At 41.9% G+C, this 11141-nt stretch overlaps 1 protein-coding gene across 2 annotated transcripts in view; it reads right to left on the bottom strand.

The window, feature by feature from the left end:
* Positions 1–10799, bottom strand: part of Nek7 (NIMA related kinase 7) — a 67129-nt gene extending 56330 nt beyond the window's left edge. The window contains exon 1 of one of the 2 annotated variants that reach the window (XM_051147513.1): positions 10724–10799. In XM_051147513.1, coding sequence (XP_051003470.1) covers positions 10724–10780 — 57 coding nt within the window. In that variant the 5' untranslated portion in view covers positions 10781–10799. The remainder of the gene's footprint in view (positions 1–10723) is intronic. The other variant, XM_051147512.1, reaches the window with a different exon arrangement.
* Between the last annotated feature and the right edge of the window lie 342 nt (positions 10800–11141).

Below are 11141 nucleotides of genomic sequence, written 5' to 3' on the forward strand. Positions count from 1 at the left end.
TTGTTTCTATCACTAAGAACCTTAGCGATGGATACCTTACATGGGAGAGGCCTTTTAAGGTGGCCTGTGTCTCCTGGCCGTGGGCCCCACCCACCAGAGGCACCATAAGCTCTGGTCTCCCCATGGTGCTGCACTAGCCTTCTGAGTAACTTCTTCACACGTGGCAAACCACAGCTGTCTCAGCAACTTAATCCCATCATTAGCCTCTGTAAGATAACTATCATCAGCTCTTTTAAGCAGCTTTATTTCCTGGGACCTGCTTCCGTGTCTCCAAGCCACTGAGGCAGCCAGCTGTCCGGACAGTGGGCGTGCAGTTCCAGAAAGAGCTGTCCAAACTTACGCCCTATGTTAGCTAGGTTCTAGATCAGTGGCTCTCAACCTGTGGGCAACAACCCTTTTGGGGGTGGCATATCTAACATTTACATCACAGTTCATAACAGTAGCAAAGTACAGTTATGAAATAGCAACAACATAACTTTATGATGAAGCAACCAGGACATAAGGAACTGTATTGAAGGGCTGTGGCATTAGGAAGGTTGAGAACCACTGTTCTAGATCATACTGACTTTCAATTATTTATCTGCATACATGTGGCTCTCCAACTATACACTGATTTTTCAAAAGCAAAGACCAAGTTCTCAGTTTACAACTGGAGGCCAGGAAAAAGACAAACATTTACTAAGAGAAGGTACTGGAAAATTCTGAGCGAATGTAAGGCATGAAGCATACAGTGCACGGCAGTCATTTAAGATGGTTCTAAGTACCGCCTAGCACAGACAGCAGGGCCACATAATGGAAAGAATACCAGACGTGCAAGCCTCTGCGTTTCACAGCCCGCCAACAGCTGAGAGTTCAAAAAAAAATCTCCTTTCATTCTATCTATTGACGAAGACTTTAGTAATAAATTGTGGTCCTTCTTGGGGTGATGAGAAAAACACTGAACACCACACTTCAAATCAACCTTGCTGGAAAGCCTGGTCAGCCACGAGAGTCCTCTGTGTTTTCAGAGAACTAGGGTTCTAGGGTTGGTCAGCAGGGCCTAAGCTAGGATGCTCCTAGCTTCCAGTTTCATTCTGAGCCCAGCCAGTGCTCATTTCAACTGTTAACTTGCAGGGTCTGGAATCATCTCGGAAGGGTATCTCGAGGAGTCTAGACTACGCTGTGCTGAGGGGGTGGTGGTGGCCTATCTATGAGGACTTAACTGTAGGCGGATTAACTGAGGTGGGAAGTCCCACTGTGGTGCACCATTTCATGGGCTGGGCCCTGGAAGGAACAAGAAGGTGAATGGGAGATCAGTGACACAACTTGTCTGTTCTTGACTCTGGATACCATGGAACAATCTCCTTCAAGTTCCTGCCGTAATGGGCTGGAACCTGGAGCTGTGAATTAAACAGTCCCTCGGTCCCTTAAGTTGCTTTTGTCAGAGTATTTTTAATCACTGCACCAGAAAAGAAACTAAGCAAGCCATCCAGATCTGTTTTCTGTTTCTTGTCAAACAGGGGAGAGTCTGCCACAAAGAACTTCATGTGGGTGAGCCAGTAAACAGGAAGCACCTAGAAGAAAAGCAGGAATCTCCCTCCCCCAAGAGAGATGTTCCTTCAACTCTGCAGCTGCCAAGACAGCCCAGCTCTTTAGCCTCCCCCTGGACTCTCTGCTCTGCCCTTCTTTCGCTGGACCACAGTGGTCTCAATCTGATCCTGTGCTGCACACGTGCAGGTGGCACACTCAAGCCGTGCTCCCAGCACCTCCCAGACCCTTGCTAGGCCTTACAGTTGAGGAACTCGATACCATGTCCCCGGTCCTAATGAATGGAACCGGCCAACACAGCACATGCAACTGTAGTCGCTCTCCCCAAACTCCTTTTAACACTTGTTGTGGTGAAACTTTTAATACATAAAAATGTATAAAATCTTTGGTAGCACTTAGGTTATATGGTTGGAATATTGTGAAGACAGTTCAAAATCACAGGGTTAACAACAGAGTGCTGGTCATGACCCATGAACCCAGTATAACACTGCATGCTCTCCACGACAAATGACACAGGTGTCACACGCTCAGTGCATAGGGTCTTCTAAAACTATACAGACTTCATGTCCCAGATAGTATTTTCAGACATTCATTTTTGGAAGAAAAGCTAAAATATAACTATCAAGGATCAAATACATGTCTATATAAGGTGTTTTCAATATTATTTTATTTCTAACCAACTTCCATAACTCCTTACTTAAAGGGTAATATAAAACCTGATTTTGGAAGCACTTAAGAGTATTATTTTTATTACAAATTATTAATTTTAGTCTCTATGTGTGTGAGAGAGTGTGTGTGTTTACTCAGAGACTATCCTCTGAAAGAATTCTTAGATCTCAGACACTCATATTGAAAATGATATATGGCAACTAAGAAATTATGCTCTTAAGTGAATGAAGCTTTTACTATGTTAAATGTCCTGAGCTCTTGTTGAGGCATGTCTCACTGAAGTACCCATGTAATCATCTGTTAACTACAGTAATTATGATGATCTTCTCTACTTTAAGCTGTGTTTCCTTCACATGAATACTTTTCACTTTTAAAATGAAATGTATTCTGTAAGACACTGGCTCTTATTTAAATAATTAATAATTTCCTAGGATTAAATTAATTTCTCTAATTTGCTTTAAAATTTGAAAGCAAGGACATGTACTGAGCAATAGATGACTCAGGGAAAGAGTTTAATAATAATTCTCTATGGAGAAATTAGAAGAGCCACAGCATGGACTCAATAAACTCCCCAGAGAGGAAATTATGTCCTGATAGTCCTTGAGGTATTAGCAATGATCTGCCATGCAAGCCAGGACTAATTGCAATATTTAACACCATTAATAAGGTTTTATCATTACTGCAAATACCTCTTATAGACTTTTGCTTTACTACTTGCTTAAAGCAATGAGTTTATATTAATGCTTTCAGTTTAAGAGTAAACTGAAAACTAGCAAAATACTGAAAGTTGATCAATTTTACTTTGCAGTGTATCTATACTGTCATCTCCTGTGTTTTTGAAGCACACTTCAAAATACACAAGTCAGACACCGTTCCTGACATACCTAATATAACCCTACTATATGTTATTTCCTACAGACCTCCTAGAAACCAGAAGAGAAAAACAAAATGCCATGCATATCATCAATGCCTAACTATTTGTGTTTCTTCTCATTTGCAAAAGTATTTCCCTAAAATGCCTTTATTTCAAAAGCAAACCATCCCTTAAGTCTATAGTAGACTTAACACCAGTTTTTAGAAATATGCCATTACTCACTCAGTAGATTTTGTAATTTAAAGGAGGAACTTCACCACAGAACAGGGAAATGAGTGACAAAGACACCCCACATACAATGCAATAGTGAGACCTGGTATTTGTAGTATATGATCATCATTAGTTATCTGGCCCACTATAATAATTACATGATTGAATGAAAAATACTTCATCTCTCTTACATGATCATGAACAAGATAATTAAAGTTAGAGGCATCCTTATGTCCCCTGCTTTACCAGCTACATTTCACAAAGCAGAACATAGAAGAAAAGCCTGTAACACAAGCAAAGTCAGAGCAAAACAGATTGTCTTTAAAATTGCTCATCTATCCCACAAATATTAATACCGGCTGTTAAATAATAAAGAACCATGTAATGCTATGACAGTAAAAAGGCAACACATACATGGTATTTGATATTCGTTCTGTATATTTACACACTGTGCAGGGAAATAACCTAGGTTCGTGTGGTTGAAGCTGAATCATGATTACTTTAGATTATACAATGATGAGCATAAAACATTGACACTGAGATGAAAAGACAAAGAGGAATGTAGAGGTAGAAGTCGGTGACAGAGAACTGGCTTACCATGTACCAGGGTTTGATCCTTAGCACTGGAAAACAAAAAAAAAAAATAAGTCTGTTGTGTTCAAGAAACAGCAAACAGTATACCAAGGCTGCAGTAAGATCAACATGGAGGACTGTTAAGAAAGGAGGTTAAAAAGATAAGCACTGATGAAATCCCTTTGAGTTCTGTCTGACAAGAATGGGGATTTGGGCTTTAATCATGGGAGCACTATGCTGTGTCCTGGGACACACTGTGCAGACACTTCAGGATGCTGAGTGGGAAAGGACCTTGGAAGGGGATGAGTGTAGTATGGCCAGGAAGGCATGGACTAGGCTCAGAAGTTTCCACAACATGAAGAGAAGGTAGAATCAGGAGGAACCAAGAGATCTGCACTGGAGGACTGACAGACTCTGAGCACAACTGACTTCCGGCTTATGCACAATATGAACCGTAATCTCATTTACTGAGCAAAGATAGGCTAGAGGAGAAACAGTTCATACAGAAGATAGGTAATAAAAACCCAATAAAGGAAAAGGTTTATTTAATACAGCAAAACAAACAAACAAATGACAGAAGTATGTGGGCCTAGACAGTTGCTGGCATCATGTGTGGTGGCGCATGCCTGTAATTCCAGCATGTGGACAGTCCTGTGGACATTGGAAGCAAGATGATCAGCCTCAGCTACATAGCAAGGGGACAAGTTTTTAAAGATGTATTTTTATTTATGTTACATGTATGAGTTGTGTCTTGCCTGCAGGCATGTATGTGCACTGTGTGGGCGTCTGGTGCCTATGGAGGCCAGAAGACGGCACTGTATTTCCTGGAACTGGCACTACAGATAGCTGTAAGCCACCATGTGGGTGGTGAGAACTGAAGTGAGTCCTCTGCAGGAGCAGCAAGTAATTTTAGAGCCATCTCTCCAGCCCCAAGAAGACAATTATTGACAGCATGCTGTCACTGTGGTCATCAACACCAATCTATAACAAAGGTTAACTATTGCTGAACAATATCCAAAAAGAAAGCTGCATGCTATTTCTATGGAGTTAAAAACTATTGTAATTTACTGACAAGAAAACTGAATGCAGAGAGATCAACCTCAGGACCTTTAATCACTGACTGTTTGAAAAGGGATTTCTTCTCTACAGCTCCGGTTGACCTTAAGTTCACCTGTAGCTTAAGCTGGCCTGGACCTCTCAATCCTCCTGCTGTGGCCTCTTGTGATTATATACACGTGCACCACCAAGTCCCATGCTACTGACATCCAACAAACCAATCTATACATTGAATGTTGCTCTTTGGAATTTCGACCACAGGGGGATTGATTGGTCCTACTCTAGAGAAGCTTCAACTACTGAAGAGAAATCTGAAAATCTAGCTTGAGCATTGCAACAGGAGCTAATTAGTAAACCACATGAAAATTGTCTGTCTTAACTAAAACTGCATCTTACTTTGTTGGGAAAAATATCTTTATTGACAAAAGAAATACATAGCTCTATAGAATTCTGGGCTATTCTCAATTATCAAAGTCATCCTAAAAACTACTGAGATTTCATTGCTGTGATTCCTATAATTATGCTTCTGAACTCAGGTCTGAACTCAACTGGAAAGCCACTCTGATGACTTCTGGCCTTACCCTTACCCACATCATTTGGAATGACTTCAAACTCCAGAGAGCTGACAAGAGAATCTCAGCCTCTAAAAGTCCTCCACATGTCCCAAAGCATGTCCTTTGAAATAGGAATGCTCACTCCTAAGTCTGCAAACATGAGTTATCACTCTAAAAGCAAGGGAAGCTCAATCACATTTTAAATATGTTGAAATAATTTCTCATTTGACAGCCTTCTCAGTATTATGTAACTGCATAAAGGAATTCTACGCAACTGAGACCCACGGATCCATCTGAACTGAAGAGGTTAAAATAAAACTTTCCATTAGAGATACTTACCCACTCAGCAAGCACTTGTTGGTTACCTATCACTTGTCATTCATTAATATAAAATACGATATATAAATGAGAACAATCCAGGCCTTACCAAGCCTGTAATTCCAGCTATGTGGCAGGCCGAGGTAGGAGATTTTTCAAATTCAAGTCATGCCTGCACTATAGAGTGAGGTGAAGGCCAGCCCGGGCCATTTAGTGAATGCCTGTCTCTGAATAAAAAATTCATAAATGGCTGGACCTGTAACACTAATACAGTGTTTGCCTAGCATGTGCACGGCCCTTGATTCAATCTCTCGTATGTGGGCGGAGTTTAAGAGATAAGGAGACAAGTACTATATAAAATATGTGTGTGTGTGTTTAACAAGCCTATTAGTTTTCTCAGAATGATCTTTTTATTGTCTGCTAAATTATCTACAATGCAAGAGAAGCCTCTGGTCTGGTGGAGGGAATGGAAGAGTTAAGTAACCTCCCAGAATGTTTTAAATATCGAGTTATTGGTGCCTGATAAATCAACCATAAGGAGAGAAGAGGGAAGCCAGGCATGGTCCAGCCTCAGTGCAACAAGGATGAACTGGCCAATAGCTGGGATTAAGAAGATGAGCTGTAGCCTAGGGAGGAGGCAAATGCTTAGAGGTCAGCTTGAGATCACCATCACCATCGTTACGACGGACAATCCCACATTGGGAAGGCTATTGAGCATATGAGTTTGGGAGGAGCAGCATTCCAGGTTGAGATGACTCTGAGAGCCACATGCATGAGATTTAAGATGGAATACTGCCTGGATAAGGAATGCAAATGGGCAGAGAAAAGATGTTAAGAACTAAGACTTAGAGGAAGCTACAATTAAGATGCTTTGGAGGTGAGGAGACACAGGGCAAAGGGAGGCCAGTAAAACAAGAGAGAAAAGAGATATATAGAAACCAAGAGAAGAAAGAGCTTCAAGGAATAGATTATGGCTAATGATCTTCCAATGCGGTTGGTACGACAAGCCCTCAGTAGCTCAGAGGGTAAGGGGGGAGGGGAGCTTACATGGAGTAAATTTATGAAAAAGAAGAAATGATTATAAACGATTGACTATGAACACCCCTTTCTAGAAAAGCTGAAACTGAGTAGGGGATAGTATAGGATCTGGCTCTATTGAGAATTTTGATAGATGAGGATGGGAGGATAGGTCCATCCCATAATGGTTACAGACTACCTGAGCACTGATTCCAGCTATGAAATGTGTGATTTTCAGAACGTGTCAGCTGAGAGTGAGATCAGGGGATGAAACAGTTAGCCTTGGAGGAAAGCAGAGCAAGCAAGCAGGAGAGCTTGCGGAGACCGTGGGAAGCTTCCAGACTAAGAATGTGACTGCCGAGAAGCCTCGGGCTTTACTGGAGGGTCAGACCATGACACTCAATTAGGGGTAGACTGGCTTTCCTCAAAACTGCAGTGGCAAGCTGGGCGTGGTGGCGCACACCTTTAATCCCAGCACTGGGGAGGCAGAGGCAGGCGGATCGCTATGAGTTCAAGGCTGGCCTGGTCTACATAGTGAGTCCACGATAGCCAAAGATACACAGAGAGACCCTGTCTCAAAAAACAAGCAAGTAAATGCTTACGAGGAGACCACACCACCTAAATTAATATAAAAACTTTGCAAAGTATATGCTCTATTCAGTGCCAAATAACAACACCTTCACAACATGAATTCATTAGAGCAAACAAAATAAGCCTTGCTGCTCAGAAAATAACTCCGGCAGATAAACGGAGAGAGAAGAAGGCAATATATTGACTATGACCAAACCCTTAGTCACACTGTGAGCCACCAGGGCGCTACCTTCCTCCTGCTCACAGTCAGCACTTTCTGTACTCTAGTGCTGTGCTTGGCCTCAGCTGTCCTGCTGCCTTTACACATTTGAAAATCTAAGTGGTTTCTAGTTGGCCTGCCTGGGAATTTAAAGGAATGGCTGGCACACCTTGTGGCTAAGACTCCTAAGACTCGGACTAAAACAGTGTCCACACACTCTGCAAACTGTAAAAGTACAGACAGTTCTCCACATGTACCTCTGGTGTGTGTTCCCTTTCCCAAACAGCCCCGAGATTACAGTATTTCAATTTTTAGAAAAAGCAGAAACCCTCAGAAGTCCTGACGCTCTGATCATTACTAAAATGAATCTTCTTAGAAGTTCTTGGAATTGCACTCTGATTTGTTGTTCCAGAATCAATTTTAGAATTAAAAAGTAGATATGCAACATAAGCCTCCTCATTTAAAAACTAAAAAACAAAACCAGTAACAGACCTTCATAAACCTTTATTGAAATGTAAAATTCCATTGTTTAATATTAGTCTTCCGGTAGTATTTTGATTTTTTTTTTTTTTTTTTGGTGCCCACCTTTTATACCATCTGAATTAAAGGAGGAAAAGGGAAATCTACTGTTGTAGAGAAGGTCTGTGAACAATGACCTACAGAAGAATCTAATCAAAAGTGCAGTCGCTGCTCTCTAGACAGTAGTGGGCACTATCAAGGGAGGAAGACCAGGAACGCTAATGAAAAATTTGCTTTAACTTTACGAGCACAGCAGTAATGGAGAAAAAATAAAAATAAAAATACATAAATTCCATATTCTAAAACTTAAACACAAAGGGATTCATACTGTACTCCATAACAGGCTGCGTAACATGCTACGCATGGGTTTACAGGCTCATCTCAAACAGAGAAAAGGGGAGCCATGCTAAGAATACACACTGCTCATCACTCCGTCGGAATTGGTGTCTGACACTTAAAAGGCCTGCTCCTTTAGGCTGCTGTTTACATCCAGGCTTCCATTAGCATTACAAAAGTGAAGGAGTCACCAGGCTAACCATATGTTGCCATATCACCCCGTTATTCAGGCCAATGGCCTGGAAGAAAACAAAGGAAGGGTGTCAACCCTGAGCCCAGGCTGTCCTTCCTTGTCTTTTAAAATGCTAAGGAGAGCAGGAACATTTCTCAAAGACTTAATAAGCGATACCGCCTATAAGCTCTTGTCAGGTGCTCTTCCTTTCACTGTCTCACACCATCCCGTCTGAAGGCAGAGAGGAGGAAAAGGGGAAGCCTCATCCCAGCCAGAGCCTGGGATGACACTTGGCTATTTCCAACAGGGAAAGCGTTCCACCCGCACAGGAGCAGCAGCAGGAGGCAGAAAGTAAAGGAACAGTGTGAAAGAAAATGCAGAACCAGCTCTATGATTTTGAAATTTAGACTGTGTGGCAGCCTAGTATCTCATAAGAAAACAATTACTTTCATTTCTGCCTCCTACTGCCACCCCGACCTTTCTTGGTGGTGAGTCAGTGGGAGGCAAAGGGGGAAAAAAGTGACTTTTTTTTCTTTGAAGCATGGGACCAGTCAGAACTGTGAACTTCAAAATCACAACATGAACTACCTAATTTTTAGAGGTGTTCTTTTATTGTCTTTGCTAGGAATGGTGCGATATAAAACAGTGGTATCTCAAAGTCAATGCCAACGGTACAAGACAGCATTGAGCTAGGTGTATCTAATACCATTTGCTCACAACAATCTTGGCCCTGTAACTGAAGACCATTACAAAGCTGCAGATATGCCTGATAAAGCCAAGCCTGAAAGCAAATGTGTCCTGCCTCTAAATGGCTTTTCTCAATACAGAAAGTTCAAGTACACAGGACAAAGCCACACAATATAAAAGTATATTGAGAACTAATTTAAACACAGTCATTTTAAGGATATACTGATCGGTCTCTATTCTGTATCTAACTGAGGCCCGCATCATGTGTCCAAAGTACTGTATCCTTTCCCACAAGATTTTAGCTTAATAAGGTAAATGACCATATAAGGAAACGAAACAAAGATAACAAAGATTCGGAAACACCAGAAGAGAATTTTAGAAAAACCATCAAGTTTCCAGTGGAGGACAAGAAGACTGGGCAGGCCCTATGGCAGTGCTGGCTCTTTAGATGGTCCTGGAAGGATCCTGGAAGGGTGTGCCAGATTTTTTAAACTAGAGAGCAGGAGAGTAGAAAGCAAATGACTTCACAGAAGCAGAAAAGGCAGTTTTCCACCGGCCGAGTTCCTGAGCAGTGCTTCTGGAAGAAGTCAACAGGTGCATTCAAACAACTGGAAACCATAGAGATTAAGCAAATTTGGAGAGCAATGTGGGCACCTCACATCCTTGCTTCGTGAGTCGGTGGACACAGCACAGGGAAGTCTGGGGGGACACTGCCACACATCCACTGCACTACAGATTTCAGTTAAAAGAACTCCTAGCGAGTCCTCAACACTGAGAATAACCTCTGAGCAAAACTAAGGTAAGACCAGCAGAGGGTAAGTGGGGCCTGTTGTAGAAGACCTCTCAAATAACAGGCTGAGAAGCAGCCTGTGTGAAAGACAGTAGCAGTGAGGTGCCGCTTCCCAGAGTGGGGCATCGCTTCCCAGAGTGGGGCGTGTGCACTAGCACACGAGGCTTTGTGAGATGCCTTAACAACGAATTTGGGGAAACTCTAAGTTGAATTTCAGTAATATGTACACATTGTTTTACCAAAATACCCTTTCTACTTCATTTTACATTCCAAGAAATCAGCAATAACATTTCCAACCAGACAGAGAGACAGTTATGGAAGTCAAGAGCAGCCAGTCAAAGTAGAAGTGGGTACAAAATGCAGAGACACTCCCAAACCAGTCTTCCCCTCACCCACCTAAGACTAGCAGTAACTCTCAAAGCCAAAGTCACTGAGATGAAATCATTAGCCAGAGCTGGCCTCTTGTCATGTTTTATATGAAAACTAAACATTAGAAGCACTGAGAAGCCAGTCATTTTGACTACAACTTGGAAATTCAAAATGAACACTTTGCGGCTCTTTTATTTTGGATGCAAATTTACTCACACTCATTTAACAGAGAGATCCACTTATCCCTGCTTAATTAAATTACCTGTGGCTGGAACTGAGGAACAGGTGGCCCTTGCATTCCTTGTGATTGTTCATCCATCGTCTGACTCAACAGGGACTTCAGAATTCTGCAACACGTAAAGTTGAAATTTAAATAAATGTCAAGTTACCAGATCATAGCGTTCACACAGGCCTGACGCAGACACCCAGATATGATAGATTTGTGCGAACCTTCAGAACAATTCATTAAGACACCCTCTACTTCTCCCTCTGACACTTGCTGAATCCAAGCTCTATTTAGCTCCTATAACCATACGCTATTGCGCCATTTTCACTTCTCCGGCCATACAGGTCAAGGACATGCCCCTTTGGCCAGTGCTTGAATGAAGAATATGTTAAGCTCCCTAGACTCCTGCGCAGTGCCTGGCATCCCTTAAATGTATCTTTTCTTTACATTCTAA

The sequence above is a fragment of the Acomys russatus genome, chromosome 6 (genome assembly GCF_903995435.1).
Source record: "Acomys russatus chromosome 6, mAcoRus1.1, whole genome shotgun sequence".
NCBI lineage: Eukaryota > Metazoa > Chordata > Mammalia > Rodentia > Muridae > Acomys > Acomys russatus.